Here is a 26000-nt window from a genome sequence, read left to right as displayed (position 1 = left end):
ATCCTGTCTAACACCTCTGTCCTTGACTTCAGAAGCAGTCTAGGAGAAATAGTCCTCAATGCAAATTTATAACCTCCTGAAGCATGGAAAGATGCTGGCTGTGGAGCAGACCTCAATACGTGGAGGTACTATGGATAGGTTATTTAACTCTTTTAGTACAGTGGAAAAAAAGAAAACATGCTTGGAGCTGACATCAGATACTGTATTCAGTTAAAGCCAGATTCATCTAAAGCTAATTATCTAACATTCTTCCTTCTAGCAACACTGTTGATCAAAGTGTTCCATTAGACTGTCTTCACAGATAGCTCTACATTTTAGTCACACTGTAAAAAAATGGTAAAATAAGTAGCTATGATAAGTTCAATGGGAATATTATCATGATTAATTCATTTCCCTATGTATAATGCAATTGTTTTATTTTATCTAAAATTATGCTCTCTAGTTCCAATTTTTGTATGTTTATTTGAGTAAAGAAACAGTGATTTCATAGTTGCTGCTTTTTTAAGATTTTAAATTAAACATGCTTCCACACAGGAAAAAAAATGAATTTGGATGTCTACCTCACACCATACACAGCTATTAACTTGTAATAGATCAAAGACCTACATGTAAAAGATAAAACTATAAAACTCTAGAAGGAAACACAGGTGAAAACTGGCATGACCTTGCATTAGTCAATGGTTTTTTAGATACAACACCAAAAGCACGTGAAATGAAAGAAAATTAGATAAATTGGACTTTGGCAAAATTTAAAACTTTTGTGTGTCAAAGAACATTACCAAGAAAGTGAAAAGACAATTCACAAAATGAGAAAAATTTTTTTCAAATTATATATCTGAAAAGGGGCTTGTATCCTGAATATATAAAGAACTCATAACTCAACAATGAAAAATACCACCAATTAAAACGTGTGCAAAGGATATGAACAGTAATATCTCTGAAGAACATATGCAAGTGACCAATAATCACATTAAAAGATGCTCAACATCATTAGTCATCAGGAAAATACAAATAAAACTACAATGAGATACCATTTCATATTTACTAGGATGCCTATAATTTTTAAAAAATGAAAAAATAACAGGCGTTGAGACTGTAGAGAAATTGGAAAACTCATGCATTATATACATTGCTGGTGGGAATGCAAAATGTTGCAACCACTGTGGAAAACAGTTTGGCAGTTCCTCAAAAACTTAAACATAGAATTACCACACAACCCAGCAATTCCTCGGTATATAACTAAAAGAACTGAAAACATACATTCACTTAAAAACTTGCATGTGAATGTTCATTGCAGCATTATTCATAATAGCCAGAGGTGGAACAACCCAAATGTCCATCAGCTGATGAATGGATAAACAATATATGATAAATCCATACAAGGGATTATTCAGTCATAAAAAGGAATGAAGTATTGATACATGCTACAACATGGATGAACCTTGAAAACATTACATTAAGTTGAAAGAAACTAGACAAAAAAGGTCACATATTGTGTGACTCTTTTTATGCGAAATGTCCAGAATAGGCAAATCCATAGGGATGAAAAATAGATGAGTGATTACCAGAAAATTGAAAAGGGGGGGAATTAAGACTAATTGCTAACAGAAATGCAGTTGCTTATTGCGGAGATTGAAAGGTTCAGGAATTCTATAGTGGTGATGGTTGCACAACATAATGAATATACTAAAACCACTGTGTGTACACTTTGAAATGCTGATTTTTGTGTTGCGTGAAGTATATCACAATAAAATAATTTAAATAGGCGTAAGTCTGCCATTTTGCAGGGTTTTTAAAAAATGTTTTTTATGAAGAAAAAAATCATTTATAGAAATTAAAAATTTTCCTTCCTCTATGTTACCTTTACCAAACTAGAATACTCCAAAAAATACTAAATTATGTCAGAAAAAAATTTTAAATTACAATTAAGGAGCCTCTAAATTTTATCCATCTTAGATTATCATACTTAATACCTGAAACCTTCACATTCGCAGTGACTTAAAACCTCAGTTACCTCTGTAGTCAAGGGGAAAATCTTCTTCAAATAAATAGGATATCTAACACCTCACAGAAATAGTTCTGTACCTTTATTCATAGTGTACCACACATCATAAACTACAGACTATCTCAATCTTTTTAGTTCATGAAATTTCTGAATAAATCAGGCAATATCAAAGGGAACTTAACTGATGGAGATAATGATTGCCTTAATCATGAAGATAAAAATGTGATCAACTGGGGGAAGTGACCGTTCCCTAGAATTCTCAATTAACAGAGGGAACATATTCTTAAATGAAATGGGCATTTCATAGCTTCAAGGATGTTCATAAATTTATTAAAAATGTATATCTGAATGAGGCACATATTTTGTGGGAAAGGCACTTCATTTCAGGTAAAAGCAGTTTGTAAACACCAAATTTTAACCTATATCAATCACTGTCAATTTAGTAATTTTACTGAAGAATAAAGTAATTTTATTCTTCAGTAAAATTACTTAAGAATTTTATTAAGTAAAATTACTTATAATAATTTTACTTTTAAGTGGAGAAAACAATATGCAAATACTTTCAGATATTCAAAAAGTTATGGTTTATACCAATTAATTATGAAGATTGTACATACTATACATGACACACTTTTAGGAATGCCAACCCTATACAACTTCATCTTAATGAACAAATAGGATTTTTTTTATTTTAGATGTAAATTAGTGTGTCTTGAAAGAAAAAACCTCTCTCGTCCTCAGATCAACGCTGATGTATCAAAACTGCCTCTGTCTAGAGCCAAAAGCTGAACTTCCATAACAATGAACTTCAAAGTAATGTAGGGAAAAAAACAAACATGGGAAATGGTACCCCATTCCCATAGAATTCTTATTTTTCTGTCATTAGCTAAACTTTTTAAGCTCTAAATTCCACTCTCCTACATTTCCATCTAAAAATAAAACTAAAGGAAACCTTGAGTTTATAATGAGCCTTGGCTCTCAAGTATTTCAGACATTTTACTCAAGTCAAGCTTGATTTCTAACAGCACACAGGAAGAAAAAATGGTGGGGGACACCTTTCACAAATCAGCTATTAGGTGCTGGCACAAAGACCTCTGACCTAAGTGAAATAAAGGTGAGTTATTACAACTTAATTATGTCCTGTGTTTCACTGACTCATTTTAATGTTAAATAATTTTATAAACGGTTCACTGAGGTATTTGAACATTTCTTCTCAAGAACTACATTTGTTTTTCTTTTTTAAAAAACTGTTTTTAAATATTTCCTTTTTTAGACTTGTTTTTCTTTTTTCTTCTAATAAAAGTTATCAAAAGACTCTCTTCATAGAGTCTCTGAAACTTCTTATAAACTCTTAATCAAGTCTCCTATACTTTATTTTGACTGTCAAATCATAACAAAACTAGTCCTATGAACTAGTATTTATCTGTAAAGTTGTAAATTTAAGAAAACAAAAGTAGGAGATAAGATTTGAAAGAGACTTACTCTATCATGTAGCTCTTGCCCATAATTATTTTTATTTTCACTTGCTATTTAATGCCATATGAGATGGTCTGCATTAGTTCTACTCCCATAGAACACTTCAGCATATTGGAAGTGACAATGGCAGCATCAAAGGTTAAAATCTATCTCTTTTACACAAAAATATAATTTCCTGCTTTTTTGTTAATTAAAATACTTGATGCTTTGCCACAATTGTACATAAAAGATTGTTGCCTGAGTGGAATAAATATGGGAACATGTGTTTTATATTAAAAAGGAATTAGAGCAAATAAATCCAAAATGTGAATGGACATTTAACTAATCTAAGGTTAGGAAACACTTTTTTTTTCTAAATAAGAGGAGGTCACATTGTCTTAGCTGAACTTTTAAAGAATAAGAAATGATATTAAGATATTATTCTGTAGAAACTTCACAAGATGGGGGGAAAAGCATGTAATTAATTTGTACTGAATATCGTTTTAACCATCATTCAATAAAATACTATTATAAAGCTCTACTGTGAATGAGGCATGGCTAGAATAAAAAGTTTGATAATTTAGTTTTATAGGTCATGAAGTAAGAAAAATACTTTATAATTTTATATATAAATGAGATAAGAATATTTTTTATCTTGCTTGCCTATAGCTGCTATTACTAGGGATAATTAATATTCTATGCATTACTGCGATGTGCCTAGCCCAAATTTCAAACAGACTTCAATTATCTAATTAAAATGTTCTTAAAGATATGAACACACATATAAACTGATACATTTTAAAAATAGATATACAGTAATCCCTATTATAAAAACATGTTTCACTGTAAAAGAAACTTGTTTATATTTTTCTTCTAATAAAGCCCCAAAGTACATAAAATACTCCCTGTAACTACTTATATGTAGTACAGAAAATCTACAATACAAGTTTCTTTCCTGCCTACATCACTGTTACTAGGGGTTTTAATATACACATATATACACAGACTCATATGCCCACAAAAAGTTAAATTGTGTACTTACCTTTCCATTCATAAATACAAGTTTACATATTATATTCATTGGTATATCAGAAAGAAGGTAGACAATGACTATTTTCAGTAGCATAGAGAGTTCATCCTACTTACTGTTGAAGAGCCCAGTGCAGACTTTGGAGACCTAATGATTCCAGCAATTGAATGACGAATAGACTCAAATTTGGACAGCCTCTCCTTCCTTTCCTGGAGAGATTAAGAAAGAAGCCTTCAGCAGTAGTAAACTATCTAGTATATACACAGTTATGCTAGGTATTTTGGTATTTATCCACAACTTATGTCCATCCACTCTGTCTTCCAAGTAAATAAAATGTAAGCTTCCTAACATTAAGAATGAAAAATAACCAAACGCATATGAACTCTATAGCATTTTATTTTCCTGGTCCCTCAATAAATGTCATGATTTGGGGAAAAATAAGAAAGAAATAGAAATTCATGAGATGAGAGAAAACAAGAAATGCTAAGGAAACACAGAGAAAACCAAATATTAGCACTCAGAGGAAAAACAAAAAGACACAGCTAGAAGGAACCAGTCTAACAGAAAATTTCAGATAGTACTGTAGTTGTGACATATTCTTCATAAATTTAATTACAAAACAACTGCTGTATATGCCTTACTCCCCACTCGTCCATTCTCCACATCTTGGCTATACCTTTTTAACAGTTTTCGCCTTCCCAAATGTTTTTGTTTCAGAAGATTTCTCAAGCACTAGAAATAGATTTAAAAAAAAATCCCAAACACCCCAGCTCTTCCAAATGACAGTCTATTTAGATGCCACGGTAATTAAAAATGAACAACTTTAACCAAAAAGCACACAACAGTTCTCAAAGCAAGGCTCTTAAAGGAGGCACTAAGGTAGAAACAATAAGGTTATTGATGTCAGAAGGGAAAAAGGGTATAAGTCTGGGCAAATCACTTAACTATTGTGGCTCTTAAGTTTCCATATCAGTAAACAGGAGGACACTGGACTAGATAAAAATCTTCATCTCAAAAAATTCGTGACCATTGTTCAACTCCCCAACCATTTGCATTGCATTGATTATTGATGAAACTTTCACAGAAGAGCTCCACTGCATCAGGCTGGCAACCAGGGTTACTCCCCTTAGGACAATTAGTTATATCCTGCCTGAGGGTACCCTCAGAACTTGTTCCCCAATGGAAGGATGAACTACGGAGAGTGAAAGGTAACAATGGAACACTTTTTTGTTAATAATAGCTTGTTGAAGCAATAACCATATATTATTTCTTACAGACTTCCGTAAATAAACTCAATCTAATAACATTATTAGAAGGAACAATGAAAGTGATTATTTGGCCCTGTAGGACCAGTCAGATACTTATTCAAGTCAGTAGGCAATAAGATTCAAGAAAAAGATAACATTCACGCTCAAACTCCAGGCTGAGGGCCAAATATCTCTGGGACTACTTATGCAAAGCAGCCATGAAATTTGGAGGGATTTTGCGAGAAATAACTACAGGGAAATTATAATGCTAGAGAAGACTGTCTCCTGAAAAAAATTCTCAACTGTTGTTAACTCTATAATATAAATGAAATACTTCAAATATCAATATGTCCTTCATAAAAGGAATGCATTTATAAATAAACAAATAACTTAGTCTTTTGCAGATATTGATTTGCTGGAGAGAATGAAGGATACACAGTTTCTATTCCCATCCCATCACGGTATACAATTTAAGTATAAAACAGTTTCTAATTGATTTATTTTAGCAATTGGGTTCTGACTGAAGAGAAACCATTTTAGAAGTATTCACTGTCTAGTAACCTAGTTTGTCATGCTGTCTTTTTTTCTTTGATGCTTGCATATTAAGAACATTTATTAAAAGAAAGCCCCCTTGCTAAGTCAAGCATTTTCATATTTTGAAATAATGAAATTGGAAACTAAATGTGCAAAAGGAACATTTGAATGATTAAGATTTTGTCTTAAAATAATGATGCTAAGGAAATTTATAGTAAAACAGAATGGAGTTCAATGAAACCTAGGTTGTAAAGCTTTCTGTCATTCTTCCTGCTTTCTTGACTCTGTATCTTCTTAAATGATTTCTCCAGGGACATAAATCCCAAGCCTCAGGCTATAATCAGCTCCCTCCCTGTTCAATATAGAAATATAATTCATGTTCCATGGAGATTTTCTCAAATGTATGAGCAAAAACGTATTATAATTCTTTTAATAAAGTATCCAGTAGTGCAAGATGTACACCAAACAGTTTCCTTTTGAGCACCTCACTGACTCAACAATTTAAGTACTAATAGATTTTGCTCAGTAAGCAACTGTGCATTTCAGTTTTTTAAAACTTACAGTACTATGAGTTAAATTATCAAGACATCTTAACTGAAATTCTGCTTTTAAAACAATTAAGGGATATAATAATAGGGCAGTACATTTATCTTCTTTGCTTAAACTAATAAATTATTAAACAAAGAATACATTACGATGAGAATGAAAGTATTTCATTAGAGGTCCCTATGTCTAGTAATCAAGGCACTTTACCAATTTCAGCCACACCCTCACGAAGCTCATTATTCTATTTAACAAATTATTCATTATTCATCATTATTATTCATTATTCCCAAGCTCGTTATTCTATTTAATAAATTATTTTGAACAGATCAAAATAATCCCTTTGCCATTACCTGTGTAAGCTGAACATATCTTTCTCACAGCAGCTTCCTTATCTCTCCTCCCTCTTCCCTCTCTGCCTCCCATTTTCCCTTCTTTTCTCCTCCCTCTCTCCTTTACCATAATGAATGCTTATAATATTAGCTATTATTATTATTTGGGTTTTACTAATATTGACAAGGACATTTGGGCTGCTTCCATCTTTTGGCTATTGTGAATAGTGCTGCTATGAACATTCGTACACATGTACTTGGGTATCTGTTTTCAACTCTTTCAGGGATTTATCTAGGAGTGGAATTGCTTGGTCATATGGTAATTCTACGTTTACCTTTTTGAGGAACAGCCAAACTTCTTTCACAGTGGCTGCACCACTTTACGTTCCCACCAGCAACGGATGTGCCTTCTAACTTCTCCACATCCTCACCAACACTTATTATTTCTGTTTTTCTGATTATCATCATCCCAGTGGTTGTAAAGTGCTGCTTGCCTTTATTTTTTTAAGGATATTTTCACAGGATATAGAATTAAAAGTCGATGGCTTTTTTTTTTCTTCTAGCACTTTGTCTTCTGGTCTCCATTGTTTCTGGTATGAAGTCAGCTAGAATTCATGTCATTACTCCCCTATACATAATGTTTCTTTTTTCTCTCACTGCTTTTATAATCAACTAGGAAATAAGTACATGTAATTTTTTTTCTTTTAATTATCCTGCTTGGGATCTGTTAAATTTCCTGGACCTGTGGGTTGAAAATGTTGGAAAACACTTAACCATTGTCTCTTCAAATATGTTTCTACTCCCACCTCCCTCTCTCCTTTCTTCCCTAGATTCTAATTACATGTATGTTAGCCCTTTTGATATTACCCCATGATCTCAAACAGTCTATTACCTATTTTTCTCTTTTTGCTTCTTTGTGAATACTTTCTGTCAACCTGTCTTCAAAGCTCACTACAATTTTCCTCGCTGTGTCCAGTCTACTGACAAGTCCATCTAATGAATTGCTCAGCACTGATACTATATTTTTCGTTCTAGAATTTCTATTTTTTATAGCATCCACATTGCTGCTGAACTTCTCCATCTTTTCATATACATTGTCTATCTTTTCTATTAGATCCCTTAGTATTTTTGTAAAAGCTACTTTAAAGACATTGATAATTCCAATACCTGGGCCATCTCTGAGTCTGCTTATTTTCTTAGCTGTGGGTCACATTTCTTACTTTTTAGTGGACCATATAATCTTTGATTGTGTGCCAGATGGTTTGTATAAAAAAACAGTAGAATCTGAATTCAATAATATTTACCTCAAGAAAGAGGCACACATACTCCTTTTTTCTGTCAGGCTGCTAGAATCGGGGCTGTAGTTAATAAGTTGGGCCTTGCCTCTGCTGCTGCTCTGGTTTGAATTAGTTCACCACCAGCTTCAAATATTTGGGGCTAGATCAAGAGTTTTTCTTCAGCTACGAGTGGAATCTGAGCCCTGGCAAGATTCCAGCACCCTCTTTTTTGGGAGGGGTGTGGGATAGGTGGGCACTAGGGAGTTCTCTTTACTCTCCAGGCTCACCCACTACTTTATATATCTAAGATAACTTTCTACCCTAAGATAACTTTCTACCCTCCTTCCTAGCCTTTGGAAAGCCATTGCCCTGTACTCTGTGAAGACCCAGAATTCCCTGAAGAGAATCAACTTGGGAGGGATTTCGTATTTTCTTCTGTTGGTGAAAATCCAGAGTGCTCAGTCCTCCTGTCCAAAAGCCTCAAACACCACCCACCCCCCAACAACAGTGTACCACCTTTTTGGTGCAGGGAGAACTTCATTTGGAGTATTTTTCTCAAGTCTCCTTCTCTGATTCTCTGCTCCACTTGGTGAAGACCCTTGAGTAAATGCTGGTGAGTGGATGCTGCCTCACTCTGTGGGGAGGGCTCCTCCAGATTCTAATCTGTCACACCAGCCTACACACTGTTCTTTCAAGCTTGTTAAAAGCTTGTTGAGTTGACTTCTTATTCCCTTCGATGGAAGTTTCCTCTTATCACACAGTTCCACCAAGGATGGAAGTAGTCACAGGTTTTTTGTTTGTTTGTTTTTTGGTTTTGTTTTTGTTATGAAAGGCTTGCCACTTTCTGGACTTTGGTTCATTTAGGTTTCTTTCTGTCCTCAGATCCCTGATGAGTATTTTTTTAACCATTATTTTGTACTTTATCCTCCTTATTTTGGTTATGAGGTAAGAATGAACATCTCTTATGACTTTCTATATTCAAACAGGATGCAGCACTCATATGTATTTTATTAAGACAAGTAACCTACCCGTCATAATTTTATTTACCTTTATTCACAAACCAAGAAAATAAAAGACACAATTTAAGGGTCTTCAGTATGACAAAGAAGCCATTAATTTATCAAAAGTTACAGACTTGAATTTAACTACCATTTTCTAAAGCAGTCAATTATCACAACAGGCCTTTAAAGACTATGTTCCTCAGAAGATTATTTAAAGGGTTAAACTCTAGACATCACAAAAATTTTTCTTGTTATTCTGTTTTGGTTTTCTTGTTTTTTGGTTTTTTGTTTGTTTTCTTTTGTTGATTGCTCTTGGGGGGTAGGGGAGATGAAGTTTATTGGTTTTATATTTTCTGCAGAGGACCTCACAAGGACACCATAAAGACTACTATGTACATATTTCATTTCTGTAAAGATTTTAAGTTTCCAACTTTATCTAAGAAGTTTCATGAATGGTTTTACTGTTTGATATTTTCATACTGCACATGTATCAATAATCCTCTTATCTGTTCAGAGTTCCTTTTGTTACTGGAACTAATAACTGAGAACATTTCAAGTTTCAAGGCCTCAGTCAAGACTTTATTAGAATGGAATCAGCAACTGCAGGACCCAAAAGAAAATCATGACTTAAGTAACAAAAAAGAATAAATTTTAAAGAAAGGAATGTGGCGCTTATAATGTTGCGTTTCCATTACCAGCAAATAAAATCCAACTGGGAAACCTGTTTTAGAAAGAAGTCAGTTATGTTCTAAGCATTTGTCTCACCCTCAACCCGTTTCTAAGAGAAACTTCCACACTATGGGATTGCTGGTACCACCTGCCTGAGAATGAAGTTAATAGATAAAAGTTGAGAAACGAAGACAGACAAATTCTTGATGACATGGTTTGAATTTCCGGATATATCCAGTTATGTGAGTGGGTAAACTCTCTTTTTTGCTTTAACTAATCTGCCTTATTTGACTGCTACATAGAATGAATACAGCAGGCCTTCCTAGAATATCCATGAGTAACTGAAGATTTCTAATAAACGATTACAAATATCACAATTGTCACTAACAAAATAATGCACTAACATTTTTAATGTTTTGGACACATATTTACTTTCAACAGGAGAATAAATATTTTAATATTGAAATACATTAACATAAATGTAAAAATTATTTGCAAAATAAACACTTACTATGCTGTGATGATTACTCTTACTTATTCCCATTACTTAACAGTTTCAGCACATGACACACAAAATAACTGCTCAACATGTTGGTGAAAACCCTAGTTTAGATGGTTATTAATAGATGTTATATTACAAAAGGTTCAGTAATTCCACAGATTTTGGAAATGCTCAGTTAAACAAATTTAAACAGATTTCTTAAATACAACATGTCTCAGAGCCTCAATAATGCATTAGTACATGCACTCTTTTTTTGGAAGAAATATTATTCTGCAAAATTCACTTCAAGAAATGCTGTCATGAGGCTTTCATTATGAGGCAGTAGGAGGGAAAACATTCTCCTCCACTTTACATCAGTCATGGCTTTTTCTTGGACATTATCTTCACATGTAACAGCTCCAAATTAACTAATTCCAGCTCCCCTCTTTCTGGCCACAAGCACCTACCCCATTGGTTTGCTTTCACCAGTTCCACTGTAACCATTTTCCAACATCACTGAAACCCTAAGGCTCTGAGTCTCCTAATCTCTCCCAATCAATCACCTGCTCATTTCTTCTCTTCTTTTTCTAACTGAGATGCCATGACACATCATTTCACTGACACTTTTGCCAATATTCTAAATTCCCTTGCTCTCCTGTCTCTTTGTTGTCCCCAGGCAGCAAACCCTAATGGTGGATCGATTCAACTTTCTGCATTCAGCAACTCACCACTGCTGGGGAGAATCACATGATTATTACTTCAAAAGAGCCCTAAATTTCTGACATACTATGAAAATTCTCTGGCCAACTCTCTTCTTAACTCTCCCACTGCCGTTGTCAACCATTTCAAACCTTTCTTACTTTTCTCGTGTCTAAAACCACCTTGTTCTACCCTCTACAGCTTCTTTAGAAGGAAGCTACAAGCCAGCAACTCCTTCAACTTCCCTTTTCAAATCTACAAATCCATTCCTTCTCTTCCCATGGAAACATGAAGCTGTCTCTCTCCCACCAAGGGTGACCACTCTACTTGTACCTCATCCCTTCCTGTCCTCCCAAGGACTTTACACCTTAAAAAAAACCTAATAGATTTCTCTTTGATGTACTGTCCCATCAGCTTTTATATTTAAGTTGCTCTCATAGGAAAACAAGTAAGAGAAAGGAGGTGGGAGAGAGAAATGAAGAGAAGGAAGGATGAACCTTTCCCTTTACCACACATCCTGCTCCAGCTACTGCTTGCTCTTTACAAAAAAAAAAAATCCCTAAAAGAGTTATCTATGTAAGCTAGAAATCTCAGGACCAAGTCTCTATTCCTATACAATAGGCACTAATCTGTTTAAATTAATAAAGCATCCATTGCATATACTGGTATTTTCATAAATTCATTCACTATTTCATCATTAGGCAATAAGCAGAGCAGAATCAATAAGTGATGAAGAGCATACTGGCCTAGAACAGTCAATATGTAACTCCAAATATCATACTTACTATCAGGAAGAACTCTGATTAGGTGTCATCGTCCAAACTACAATTTTTCAGCTGAAAATTTAGAGTGGGTATTCATCAAGTAACCATATCAATGGTTTCACAAAATTATTAAAGGTACAATAATAGTACAATAATTCTAAATATTTAAAATTGTATTTTTTATTAAGCAAAATTATTACATGGGAGAAAAAGTTTAGAGATAATGAGAATTTGAAAATTCCCTAAATCCCCTTGTTCCTACTGAGTTCTCCAGAGATTTTATAACTAGCGTTGTCTATCTCTGTCCTTATAGAGGAAACCTTAATTTATACCTATTGTAAATGCACATAGAAAATATAACAACAAAGAAAGTATAGCCCAGAAACACTAATCATATTTTCATCCATCAGTTTGAGGTAAAAACTCTGTATAGCTCTCTGAGTACAGAGATGACTGAACCTCAAAATAACGCCTTTCCGGGAAGGTTTCCTGTAGTTATCTCACTCAGAGCAAAATTTCATGAAGATTCTAATAAAAGTACCTGAAAGGTTCTAAATGGTGTTTAAATTTTTATTCCTGATGAATTTTTTACCCCACAACATTCTTTTTGGCTTTGATTATATACTTTCTATTTCAATATATAACTAGAGTTAAGAAGTGATTTGTTCAATTGGAGTGGCAGCCCTAAAAATTGAGAGGCTATATTTTATTAAAATAATGGCCAAAGGGAATGTCAAATGTCTTGACTAAGCTTCCCTAGGTTTGCCTGACCTACACATTTTAGAAAGCACAGCTTTTAAAGGCACCAAGATTGTTCTTCACTGTCTTCATTCCTTAGGCAAGCTAACTCTCCTGTTTCAAGATACACATTGGAAATATTTTCTCCTTGCCAAGCATTAACTTCCTACCTTACAAGTGGCTGCAATGTGTTTTATCTGAGATTCAGAAAAGTTTATACAGAAGAAAATTTTCTTATAAAGGGGAAGGAAAGCTGATACAAATATTTGTAATGTCTGGTAGCAATCAGATGGAGTCACAACTTCTCAGGATGGGTAAGGAAAAGAGGAAGTGGTTTACAGCCAATCTAGGTCTATTTAACACAAATAGCTATGCTCAAAGGTACATAGCAAGCTCAGCAGTTATTTTGTTTTGTTCTGTTTTTACATATCCAAGAGAATTAGAATACTACTATATAGGTGTAGGGCATTTGACTCTAATCATACTTTCATGGCCTTAGACACAGCAAAAATTTTTCCAGAGCCTCAAAAGACTATTTAGCCATATTCAGAGATTCTCAGAAGACAAAATTCTCAGAAGACAAAAAATGAAAGCATTTCACCCCCACCCCCGCTTAAGTCATGATAAGCTCACAATTCACATTTAAAATTCGAAGAGCATAAAGAACTTTATATCTAATGGATATGAAGCTGAAAGAAGACAGGCATTATACTGAAGATTAGAAAAAGTAAGACAAAAATATCAATGATTTCCTTGGCCATAGAAGTCATTGAAATTATACGATTAGTCTGTAATATTTCTAATTCAGAATACCTTTGCATAGCTATACTTTATTCCAAGTAAAAACCTAATCTTTTATCGGTACTACTCAAATTGTAGTATAATATCTATGGAACTGGCTGACAGATACATAATATTTTCAGTTGAAATAATACCAGGAGAAACAGCAATTCAATAAAGGATGAATCTTAATTAAACAATAATCCTCTTTATCAAAGGATAAAGAAAAAAGATTATCTCACCAAAAAAATTTTTTTTTGATCTTAAAAAGGAGTCTGGAATTTTCCTCTCATTAAAAAATAAAACAAACAAACAAACAAACAAACAAAAAAACTACCAGATACAATATGAAAGCATTATCATAAGTACCTTAGCCTACTTTCTTTCTGCTTCATGTGATAAAATAAAGCAGATGAGTTAATGGAGGAAGATTATACAAGAACAGCAGATAATTAGGAAGTACTCTATCAATGGATGAAAGACCACTGACACCCACAATGATCAATCTCAACATTGGGATAGAGGTCCAACTAAAATATACTTTATTTTCCACAGATCATTATCCTAACTTTCCTTCCCTCTGAAACTTAGCCACCTGAAAGTGCTGATAGAAAAAAAAAAAAAAATCAACTATATAACCGTCTCTGCTTATTCCTTGTTATCCACTTGCTTCTCGTGTCACTGAAATTTTAATTTGCTCTCCCACATGATCTCAATGTTGCCAAACCCATTGGGTACTTTATTTGACTTTCCACAGAACGTTTCCCTGTTGACAACTCCCCTCTTTTCCCTAGGCTTCAGTAACATCACTGCCTCTTGGTTTTCCTCCTATCTGTCTGGTTGTTCCACTTCATTCTCCCTTACAACATCCTTTTTCTTTGCCTGCCCCTTAAATGTCAGGCACCCAACATTACCATCCTTGGCCCTCCTCTCTTGCCCCCCCCAAAATCAAACACATTTATCTCTATCACTTCAATTATCATCTGCATGCTGATGATGCCCAAAAGCTACATCTCTAGGCCAGACCTCCAACTAGAACTCATTATCCTTCCCCCAGTTCAATCTGCTTCTATTCCTATGAGCCTTTCTTTCGTGGCTAGCGCCAACAACTACAGAATTCCGAAGGCAGAAATCTGGAGGTCAATCTTGGTATTCCTTCTCCCTCATATCCATATCCAATCAGTCACCGAATTCAAAAGTTTGTAAAATATCTCTAAAATCAGCCCCTTTCTTTCAGGACTCCCTGATGTGACTTCAGTTCAGGCACCAGCATTACTGCCCTCAATTGTTATTTGCTCCTGTTCTCTATAAAGCCCCCAGAGTGGCCTTTGTAAAAAGGTAAATCAGACCATTTCACTCTGCTGTTTACTATCTTGAATGGCTCCCCCACTAAGTTCACAATAAAATCCCAATTCACACAAAAAGTTTTTTCTATAATATAGCTCCTACATACTTATTCAATCCCATCTCTCTCCACTTAACTTTTCATACCTATAATATGGTCATATATAAATACTGAAGATTTAGAATGCACCATATTTTCTTTTACTTAAGTGATACATGATGCTTCTTCCTTTTCCTGAAATACTATTCCAATATTTTTCTTTTTTTTTACCCTGTCCACCTCTTATTCCTTCTTCAGGCCCAAAGCAGACTTTTACCCCAAGATCTGGCACTCTAAATCAAGAGTATTCTTTTTATGTCCTCTGACAATACCCAAGCTTTACTCTCATCACATTCTTGTTATAATTATCTGTTAACTTCACTGTTATCTGTTAACTTCAAGGAACTGTGAGCTCCTTGCGGACAAGGACTTTATCTCATTCAGCTTTGTATACAAAGCTGAGACAGTGCGTGTGGCATACTGCACTCTCCAAAATGGCCTCAACAATATCTCCATCACACATGCCCTTCTTACCATAAAGACTCTGACTCTTCTTTCACTGAGAAGTGGGGCATATGTTCTCTCCACTTGATTTTGGGTGAGTATGTGACAATGGTGAAAGGGACATTACGTGACTTCTGAGGCTAGGTCATACAATCAGCTTCCTTCTGGTTTTCTTAGAACATATACTCTTGAACCTAGGCACCTCAAGCTGTAACAAACATCAAGCAACCCAGAGACAGATCTACAAGAAGATAAACAAGAGCTCAGTTGAACTTGCAGCCAGCAGCACCCAAACTGCAAGTCATGTGGGTGAACCACTTAGGAAGTGGATCCTAATGCCTCTAGCCCAACTGTTACAGTTTATGATACGTGGAACAGAGATAAGCCTTCCCCACTGAACTCTTCCCAAACAGAGACTCATGAGCAAATGAATAATTGGTTGTTTTAAGCCTTTAAGTTTTGCAATGATCTGTTACATAGCAATAGATCATCAGAATAATGCCTGTCATAAAGTACACACACAGTGGAGTAGAGATATGCAAAACACGTACTAACACATATACATAAAGTTTGGTGAATCAATGAATACATTTTCCAAATCAATTTTACTTCATAAGTTAGATTTGGTGGACAGAGGAGAGACTGTTGCCAAATATTTTAATTAGAATAGTTAAAGTATCTTACCTTTTTTATCATTACAAAAACTGATTCAGAAAATCAAACACAAGAAATATATAAATCAAGGTAAATGTCCTCGTAATCACACCCAGTTCAAGAAACTGAACTTTGCCAAATACTGCAGAAGGCCTCCAGGTGACAGACAGGTCCCAGTCACAACCACCTATATCCCTTCCTCCAAGGTTACCACTATCATGCCTTCCACAGTAAATCACTCACTTGCATTATTTTTAGTTTTTAGTGTGCATCCCTAGACACTATACTTTTAGTTTTGAACATTTTTAAAATTTTATTTAATGTATCTTTAAGCATCTTTTAATCAATAAGTTCCCTCTCCATCCCTATATTTTCCTTACAATTCAGCTGTTTAAAGACCCAGGCATTTTGGATGGACCTAGGGTCTGTCATACAGAGTGAAGTAAGTCAGAAAGAGAAAAACAAATATCGTATGCTAACATTTTATACATATATATATATAGAGAGAGAGAGAGAGAGAGAGAGAATCTAAAAAAAATTGGTTCTGAAGAACCTAGGGGCAGGACAGGAATAAAGACGCAGACGTAGAGAATGGACTTGAGGACACGGGGGGGGAAGGGTAAGCTGAGACGAAGCTGGCATGGACATATATATACTACCAAATGTAAAATAGATAGCTAATGGGAAGCAGCCACATAACACAGGGAGATCAGCTCAGTGCTTTGTGATCACCTAGAGGGGTGGGATAGGGACGGTGGGAGAGAGATGCAAGAGGGAGGGGATATGAGGATATATGTATACATATAGATGATTCACTGTTATACAGCAGCAACTAACACAACAATGTAAAGCAATTATACTCCAATAAAAATGTTAAAAAAAAAAAAAAGACCCAGCCATTTGACTCAGAGTTTTCCACAGCGTGAATTTGATGATTTCATACTCACGGGGCAGTCCAACATGACCTCTGTCCTCTTTTCTACAAACTGGCAGCTAGGATCAGAGACTAGACAACGTCTGGTTCTCTCTTTTTGTGATGTTAGCTGCTACTGATGATCAATGTCTACATCCACTAAATCATGGGGTATTGTAAAATGGGGGTATTTCTTCAAATTCTATCATTTGTTTCCCATTTATTAGTTGGAATATTTCTATAAAAAGATGCTTTCCCTCATCAATTATTTGGTTAATCAGCAATTATCTGGTAATACAGTTCATATAGGAAAGGCAGGATAAATGTTTAACTGTTTTATATGGATACATTTTTTAAATTCAAAGTCTTTGAAACAAGAATTACAAGCAAATCAAGGTAAGTTTAAATATACTCATTAATGGAATAATAACAATGATGGTGGTGATTAAGGTAAATATAATCAAAGCGAATATATAACAAACTTTTTTAAAGGGCCCTACATATATTAACTCACATAATCCTCACAAACAACTTCATCAGACAAGTACTATTATTTTCTCTTTTTTAAAGATGAGGACACTGAAGCACAGTTAGTAAATGACTGAAACAAGATAGAGGCATGGGTAATGTCTTTATCAGCATTTAAAGGTGGTCCAGAAATAAACATACACATATTCTCAAGTTCACTGATGTATTTCTATGGAGTCTTATAGGGTTATCTCCATTTAGCACCATGATATTTAGCTATGTGACAAAGAGAAATGATTCCATAAAATACTTAGAAAGTGGATAATCAAGGGTTGACGCTACACTAAACCTAGCCCTACTTATCTATAACTCTTTTAAATTCTTTTCCTTGGTCATTTTCAACTTCCCATCTCTCTTTGGATGGGAAGTTTTAATTCAAGTAGATGTTTTAAGTTTTTTTCTTATCCCTAATTTGTCCAAATTCCTAATATGAAATTCAGTACACCAAAGTTCTTTTTCTGACTTAAGAAAATTCGTATTTACTTTTCTGGCTTAAAATAAGTTATTCCACCTTGGGCTTCAATTAAACTTATATTACAGTACCTAATGCATTGATATAAGCTAATAACTATGTTATTATAAAGATAAATTATAATTATTATTTTGCAAAGGTTAACATGAGAAATTGGCTCTAAAATCTTTCATTGCAATAAAGTTTTCTAAATGTCTGCTGAGATAGAAAGTTCCAAAGATACTACATAAAGTAATAATCTCTGTATCAGAACAAGGTATTTTAACTGGGTCTCTACAATTTAATGTATATAGATATTTGCTCTACCATTTACTCATGTTTACTTGTAAAAATTATTCTTCAGAAGTCCATTTATTTGAATTACAAAAATACCATAATACTGGAAAAGATTTTAAAGAAAAATCAAGATACATAAATTAGATACTGGCTGGCATGTTATACATACTTCTCATTATTTTAAAGCTTTTACCCAAGAGTGAACAAGTAAAATGTATAACAGAAACTACATCAGCCAATGGATACTTAGCAAATCAATTCAACCAGCAAAGTACTCAAGCACACTGAATCATTTGACTGGTAAAGATTCTTGAAAAACTAAGTTTAAGTAAAACTGTATTTTTAAAGATTCAAATCTGCTAGAAATAACTTTGGTTATAGAGTTTATCCTTAAATTCTTATAACCTTAACAAAAAGCATCGTTACTTAGATAATATGGGGTGTAAAAAATTAAAAAGAACTCATTATTTTGAAATGCATGTTGAAGAGAGATAAAGAAATGAAACAAAGTAGGTTGCACAGATACAACGCTAATCATTTGACCTAATACTAACCAGAATGCATAAGAGTATAAAGACAATGTTTTCTTAACCAGTTTTGCTTTTACATTAACGATACTTATATAAACCAGGACAGAAAAAAATGTACAAGTACATGGATTAAATCTCATGTGGCTAGTCTGGATGAGACCTATTACTGATACCATTTCATACTTCTCCCTTCAACAGGCATGTACCAGTTTATTAAAATTCATCTGACAGATAAATATAAGAATGTAATTTCACCAGAAATGCAACATGTAGTTCTCTTAAATAAGACATTTGGTACAGATTTAAATGAGAAATCTGTGTGGGATGGCTATTCGTGATTAGCTAACTGGACTATTCAAGTACAGTTATTACATTTACCAAATAATAATACATTTTCACTTGAGACTTAAACAATATTATCACTTTCTTCATACTAAGGGTAAATAAGTATACCAACGAAGAATGTCAATCTTCACAAATATAAATAATTAAATACAAGTCATCAAGATAAAAAAGGGATATTCTACTACATAGAATTAGCTCAAACATAGAGAAAGTATTCAATATACTTTTAGACATTGCATTATGAAGTTGCTATGATAGTCTATGAAAATTTACAAACTATTACTAATAGGCCTACAAATGTATTTTCATATACAATTCTCAATTATACAATTTCCTAAACATTCATTACCATTCCCTGACCACTGACAAATGTTTATTTTGGCATGTAATATTAAAAATAAATTTTTAAAAATCGGAAAACTATATTTAAAATCTGCCTTTTTGAAAAAGAAACTATATTACCTGAAAAGACATGCTTAATGTTTTTGCCATAAAAGCAATAAAAAGATTAAAATAACAAATTACCAGCAATACGATATTGGCTGGCACATTTTTTTCTCTAAAGGGTTGGACAGGAAATATTTTAGGCTCCTGGGTCACATGGTGTCTGTCACCCTACCCAACTAGGCTGAAGCCTGTGTTCCAATAAAACTTTATTATGGACACTGAAATCTGAATTTCATAAATTTTACATATCACAAAGTAGTCCTTCTTTCGATTTTTTTCAACCATTTAAAAATGTAAAAATAATTCTTAGCTCATAAGCCACCCAAATATAGACAGCAGGCCAGATTTGGCCCATGGGCCATAATTTTCCAACCCCTATTATGTCACTTAAATTACAGAAACTATACAACAAAGGCTATATAAGCAGTTGTCAAGAGGACAGATTCTACAGTCAGACTGGGGGCATTCCAATCCTAGCTCTCCTACTTGCAATCTATATCAAGTTGCCTAACTGTCTGTACATCAATTTCTTTCTCTATAAATTGAGAATAATAATAGTACTGCCTATTCGGAATAATAATAGTTCTGCCTAATAGGGTTGCTGTAAGGATTGAATGTGGCATGAAAAGGACTAAGCAAAGCTCCTAGCACCCAATAACTAGTTAACCCTCTCTAAATATGCTGCTGCTGCCATAATCAAAACACAGGAAAAGTTCTATCTCATAAAAGTACACATTATAATATGCAAAGGCATTCTACTTCCAAATGTCCACAGGCAAAATTAGAGAAAAATCTTTTAAAAAATAGTTATAGTTATAACATTTCAGAACTGGGAGATACCATAAAACTAATCTTGTTTCACTAGAAGTTCAAAGATGTTTTTGGTTCAAGTCTGAGTTAAAGTCAAAACCAGGACTGGAATCAAGTGTCTCATCTGTATTATGAGACCAGAAAGTCCTGTGTTTATTGTATCTTTGTAGCAATTTCGTAGACATTTATTGACCAAAATTTAAACAACATTCCTTTTTGAGGGGTTTGGAAAAGAGTATTTGGGAAGTATGAGGTCAGGGGCTGGCAAAAACTACTCCAGGCAGACAAAATAGCACAGTGATTAAAAGCAAAAATTTGGTATCAAAGCTGGATTTAAATTTTGCTGCTTGACCCACATAACCTTGGGCTAATTTATGTAATATTTTTGGGGCTCACAGAATAGGTACTCAAAAAATATTTGAATGAAAGGCCGAAAGAACTAGGCTTCTCTCAAAGTTAAGGGTCTCACCCACAACCAAAGCTTCAACTTCTGAAAACTTTCTTGATAAAGAGAATAATACACAGCTGTAATGGGTTGGATGTGACACCCTCCCCCAAAAGATATGTCCGCCCAGCACCTGTAAATGTGACCTTTCTTGGAAAAAGCATTTCTGCAGATATAGGTAAATTAACGATCTCAAAATGAGATCTTCCTGGATTGTCCAGGTGGGTCCTAAATCCAAAGACAAGCTTCCTTATAAGAAGACTTAAACAGAAGAGGAAAAAACACAGAAGAGAAGGCAATGTGAAGAAGGGAAACAGATTGGTGTGATGTGTTCACAGGTCAAGAAATGCCAGGGTTTGCCAGTAGCCAACCACCGGAAGCTACGAGGGAGACATGGAACTGTTCTCGCTCAGAATCTCCAGAAGGAACCAACTCTGCAGACACCCTGATTTTTAACTTCTGGCCTCTAGAAGTGTGAGAGAATAAATCTATGTTGCTTTTAAGTCAGCAAGTTTGTGGTAATTTGTGAGAGCAGTCCTGGGAAACTAATATACAGCTGACAAAGAATCACTGAATATTTACCTTGTAAAGTGATCATCAGCTACTCTACACATAAAAAAAGAAAAAAATCACCCTTATATGAATTCTATTCATCAGGAAAACTGGTTAAAATTGCATTATTCTCATAAATTCTATACAGTGAGATTAAAATGTGCATATATGCATTTTTTATTGTTCATTTCCCACTCCAGGTTTTAGAACCTAATCTCTGACCAGAGACAAGGTTGCTGACCAGCAACACCTTGCCCCCAAATCCACTATCAGAAGTACAGCTGCAGTCCCAAAGACAGTTTTTCTCAACAGGAACCCTGATAACTCCAGAAACTATACAGCAATATGCACAGCTCAGCAGTAGCAAGGTCACAGCACTGTCTCCCTCTGGCTCTTCATTCATTTACAGTACAGTAGCTGGAACAGTGGCTAACTTTTTTATTTGCTTTGCTAGCATCTATTTTCATACTAATTACCAAATGCGGTTTTCACATTTTGGGGTCCAATATTGTTTCCGATAATAAGGTGCCAGCAAAGAAAGAAGGAATTTCAAAGGCAACCAACTACTAAGAAAAAAAAATAAGTTGATTAGTATAAGTTTACACAGATAGGACATGTAGTAAAAAGATTAACATTGAAAATAAGTATAAAAATTACTGGGCCATAGTCCTTATTCTATCACACTTTTTTCATGTTTTATATAGAATCAGCGTTAGAAGGAATCTTTCAAGCTAGAGATTTTTCTACTTCAACCTTTTCACTCATAACAGTTGAGAAAATGGAAATCAGAGTAGGTAAGATGACTTGACTCATGACACACATATGATGACAAAGCTAACTCCTTTTTCCACTGTAACACATGGCCTAGATTACATCCACAAAGTCAACCAAATGCTGGGCATTGGTCACTCATTCAAAAATTTAGGGTGGGGTGGGGAGGAAAGGCTCTAATCACATTAAAGTAGAAACGTTACATTGAAACAATTACTACATTCAAATTTATAACATTTAGTATAAAACTGTTGTTCATTTACACCCAAAAAAGATGCACTATTTTGAATACCATATCTCAAGGAATGTAATAAAAACAGAAAAAGACCAGTAAATCTTAATTAAAAATAATTATAAGACTGAGGAATGCTGCTAATATGAAGATATACTCGTTCTCTCTCTCTCTCTCTCTCACACACACACACGCGCGCGCACACACACACACACAGCCATTTGGGACCCGAAATGGTGAAATGTTAGATATGATTGAAATTGTATCTGTATCAGACAGATAAAATTATCTTTTTTTTTTTTTTCACTAAAGATAAAACACTAAGATAGGGGAGAGACCTTTGAATACAGATACAGGAAAGTTTGGATCCACATGTCAGAGATGCTTCATTCAGTGCCTAAAAATTCATTAAATCTCAAAGTAGTGAGAACCCAAATGATTTTAAGTATTTTCAAATACATGAATAAAACATCACTATTGCTAAAGTTTTAGGGGCTATGTCAAAGAAGACAGTCATAATACACTGCTTGAAGTCTCTGTGAAAAAAATACTGACATGCTTAGAAAATGGCCCTAACACTGAAGGTAGCTAACATTTATTGAGCACTAACTACGTGCCAAGCACCACGGACCCTGTCCATGAAGTCTTCTGTACATTTAATCATCTATAACACTATATAGCAGGTCCTGTTAGCCTCACTTCATAGATTAGAAAGCCAAAGTTTGGAGTGGGTAAATAACTTTTGCAAGGACAATAAGAAGTTCTTACTCAGAATACTAATTCTTACACTCAAACCTGTAACGTAATCTAAATCACATCATTTGTTCTCTTCCCTACACTGATTGGGTAGCAACAATATAATTTATAGAACCAAAGGATTAATATCTAGAATTGTTTTAAATCAGCTTCAGCGCTCTAAGGATTATATATAGATTCAAAAAATTACCAACAAATTGTCTTAAGGCTTTAAAGGTACAAAATAAAATCAAATAGCTAATTATCATATCTTAATGCATAGAAATTAATACTTTTTAAAAGAATAACTTCCTTTAAAACTAAATGGCACTAATGAGATGCCTCATCTGACCATATCTTTAAAAAAGATTATCCTCACAAATCAAATTTGTATTTCTGTTTTCTTACATAGTTCAAAATGAACATAATCTGGCCTTATCTTGCTGAGTCAAAACTATAAGATTCCGTTTTGGAATTTCTTCTGTCTGTATTTTGTGCCTTTTTTTTTTTCCAGATTCCTCCCCTGGTGTTAAAATATGGGTTATCACTTACTGCTACTGACAATTCTTGATTCCACTCCTCCCCCTCTCCTCCACCACCCCACGCCTGCACTCGCTATTTACCATTTGCTCCTTCTAATCTACAGTACACTGAGAAATCATGAAAATAAGTTCATTAGAACTGCTTCTAAATAAGAGTAGAAAATTCTAAGATTCTTTCTGATCTTTATTATGTGAACTTAGTCACATTCATCTGTGAAATCCAAATAGATCATTTTTTCTCCTACTTCTAGTTTCAGAGTAGAGGTCACAGAAAGAATGACCTATGGAGAAACTGGGTGTTTTTCTATTTGTTTCTAAGTGTAAAACTCTACCTGCACGCCTTAAATTTGGGTAGTATTTCCAGGTTTTTACTACCATCCTGGAAGAAGGTATTGCCAAATCTCCTAGTCTCTATTCAGTTTTCATTTTGCTTGAGCTCTGTGGAAGGCAGATTTCTCAAATGGTCTCTAAAGTTCCCACCCCTTCGCATGCACATCCTGCATTATCACTAGGACAGTGATATGGTGATTTCACACCCATGATTAGGTTATGTTACGTGGCACAGCTGACTGTAAGAAAGGGAGGATATTCTGAGTATGCCTGACCCAATCAGGTGAGCCCTTAAAAGAGACTGGCCTCTTCCTGAAGGCAGAGATTTAAAGCTTAAGAGAGATTCAGTGTGAGGAAGATTCTCCATTGCCGGAGGGGACTACATGGCAAGGTATTCTGGTGGCCTCTGCGAGCTATAAGTAGCGTCCAGTTGTCAGCCAGCAAGCAAATAAGGACCTCAGTCCTCAAATGCAAGGAACTGAATTTTGCCCCAACCACATGAGCTTGAAGAGGACCCCCATGCTTCAGATGAGAATGCAGCCAGCCAACACACTGACTTTGACATCATGAGACCCTGAGCAAAGAGTTGGGCCAGGCCTGGACAACACAGAACTGGACCCACAGAACTGTGAACTAATAAACAGGTCCTGTTTGAAGCCATTAAGTTTGTGGTGATTGGTAACACAGCATAGAAAACTAATCCAAGCTTTCTCAGCATTTGTGTCTTACTGATGGCTCCTTTCCTGAAATGCTTCTTTGTGTGACTCTCCTCTTTCCTCTCTCTTGTCCCTCCTTAGTCTCCATTGTGAGCCTTACTTGCTCTACTCACCCAGTTCTCCAAGCTTCTGGTCTTAGCCTTTTCCTCATACCTTACCATCTTCCTGTGTGATCACTCTCATTTTTTAACAAATGTTTGTTAAACAACTACAGTATTGCAGATGGTAATACAGGCTCTAGGGAGCTATCAGTGAAAAAGCAAACAGAAAAAAACTCCTGCTCCTGTGGGGTGCTCACTGATTCTACGATAACCAAGACAGCCTCGTCTCCTGTGTTTCAGACTCAAATCACCAGCAGTTTTTTAGGAAACTCAGACTCAGAGAGGTGAGGTAACATGTCTAAAGTCCCTCATTCTGGACTTAATCTCAAATACATCTTATTCTTAAATATTCTGAAACTGTTTCCTCAAGTGAAACCTCACTTCTTCACCCCCTTCACTCCTAGGTCTATTGCAACCTAACCTCCTTCCTCCCCCATCCACAGAAACAATTCTCTTTGAGCTCACTAAGGACCTCTTAAGTTGCCAAAATCACAGAAAGCTTTTCAGCCTTATCTCTCCACTGCACTGTTTACTCTTTTGTTCTTGTATCTTTCAAATTACCCTACTTTCTTCTTTTTCTCTCACTCCCTCTTTAATTACACTGGACACTCCCAAGTCTTAATCTCCAGCTTCAGAAGGACATCCCAAACTGCCTGCTAATCATCTCTACAAGAAAGTTCAGGACATCTCAAATTTTAAACATCCCAAACTGAAATCACTCGCTCCCATCGGCCTGCTCCTACTGCTCTGGGCACTTGGTGAGCAGAGCCAGTATGACCTCAGTCACCTATGGTAGCCACCCTCCACTCCACCTATGTCTCTCCCTCTCACTCACTCATAGAGCCAGTTAGTCACTCGTTCCTGCTCACTTAACACCACCACCCCCAAATCATACTTGCTTTTTTTTTTCCTTAGAAAAATCTATAATAATTTATAAAATATAAACTAACACTTGACCAAAATCTAAGTTAGATAGTAAAGTTTACATGAACTATCAGCTAACTGTGGAGTTCAAAAATTTTATGTTTGCAATAAGTATTCTGTGCTTATTGCAAAGATGAATAATGGCATAGATTTGTGATTAAGTAGAGAACTATAATTTTAAAATAAGCAGTATTTTGCCTACCACTTTTTATAAACATTCTTAAAAAAAAATAC

The 26000-nt window shown here is 34.8% G+C and overlaps 1 protein-coding gene across 7 annotated transcripts in view; it reads right to left on the bottom strand.

Moving 5' to 3' along the window:
* The window catches only part of FER (FER tyrosine kinase), a 465769-nt gene that overhangs the window by 251217 nt on the left and 188552 nt on the right, over positions 1-26000 (bottom strand). For all 7 annotated transcript variants that reach the window (XM_070045166.1, XM_070045168.1, XM_070045167.1 and 4 more), the window contains one exon: positions 4607-4699. In XM_070045166.1, coding sequence (XP_069901267.1) covers positions 4607-4699 — 93 coding nt within the window. The remainder of the gene's footprint in view (positions 1-4606; positions 4700-26000) is intronic.

This window comes from Globicephala melas, chromosome 3 (assembly GCF_963455315.2).
Source record: "Globicephala melas chromosome 3, mGloMel1.2, whole genome shotgun sequence".
Lineage (NCBI taxonomy): Eukaryota > Metazoa > Chordata > Mammalia > Artiodactyla > Delphinidae > Globicephala > Globicephala melas.
The sequence above is the reverse complement of the archived record's forward strand: the minus strand, read 5'-3'. Positions and strand labels throughout refer to the sequence as shown.